We start from the raw sequence: 800 nt of genomic DNA on the forward strand, positions 1-800 counted from the left end.
GCCCTTGTACAACCACGGGTCAATGAGAGCATACAAAGATATCCAATAAGAATAATAGATCGATCATTTCATCATTTCTTGTGTTTGAGCGCAAGTATCACATAGCTTGATGACCTTTTTATAAAATAAAAATATGCTTTTGCTTGGTGTTGAGCTAAACGAAGCCACAGTTAATTACACCAAGTTCGACACTAAGACTGACGTGAAACACTAGGGATATCTTGGGTGATGATAAAGTTACCTTTATTAATGGGTTTTGAATTATGTAAAATGGATATTTAGAAGGATTGAGGCTCGCATCTCAACATCCACCAACACCTATAAGTGTTTTTCGACCCTTGGATTACTCGTTGGAGTACCCTTTTCTTTGGTGTGCCACAGGGGATGGTGAATTGGTGCAAAAAATAAAATAAAATAAAATAAAAACCTTAGAATACTGAATAAGAGTAAGAACAGTTGACAGTTAGGGGTAATACCAAAAAAAAAAAAAGACAGTTAGGGGTGGGCCAAAATGATAATGTAATGACTATTTTACCCTTGTATTTATAAAGGAATGTAATAAAACGTAAGGTCGATAGTGAAGGGGGTAAAAGAGTTATTTCAGTTGAATAGTGAAGAATTAAACTAAGAACCTTGTACAGGAGGTACCTGAGCTGAATGGAAGAGAAACCAACGTCTTCCACTGCAATGGGAGGACGCAGAGGACTCAAATCCTCCGAACTCAAGACGGACGACGAATTCGATTTTGATTTTGACTTTTCTGACTTCGATCTTGATCTCGACCTCCGATCATCTTCCGA

General features: G+C 37.5%; 1 protein-coding gene across 1 annotated transcript in view; it reads right to left on the bottom strand.

Moving 5' to 3' along the window:
* The window catches only part of LOC122093901, a gene marked incomplete at its 5' end in the record, with an annotated part of 4,918 nt that extends 4,118 nt beyond the window's left edge, over nt 1–800 (bottom strand). Inside the window, one exon of the mRNA XM_042664449.1 lies at nt 649–800. Within this exon, the coding sequence (XP_042520383.1) occupies nt 649–800 (152 nt within the window). The remainder of the gene's footprint in view (nt 1–648) is intronic.

The sequence above is a fragment of the Macadamia integrifolia genome, chromosome 11 (genome assembly GCF_013358625.1).
Source record: "Macadamia integrifolia cultivar HAES 741 chromosome 11, SCU_Mint_v3, whole genome shotgun sequence".
In the NCBI taxonomy this organism is placed as follows: Eukaryota; Viridiplantae; Streptophyta; class Magnoliopsida; order Proteales; family Proteaceae; genus Macadamia; species Macadamia integrifolia.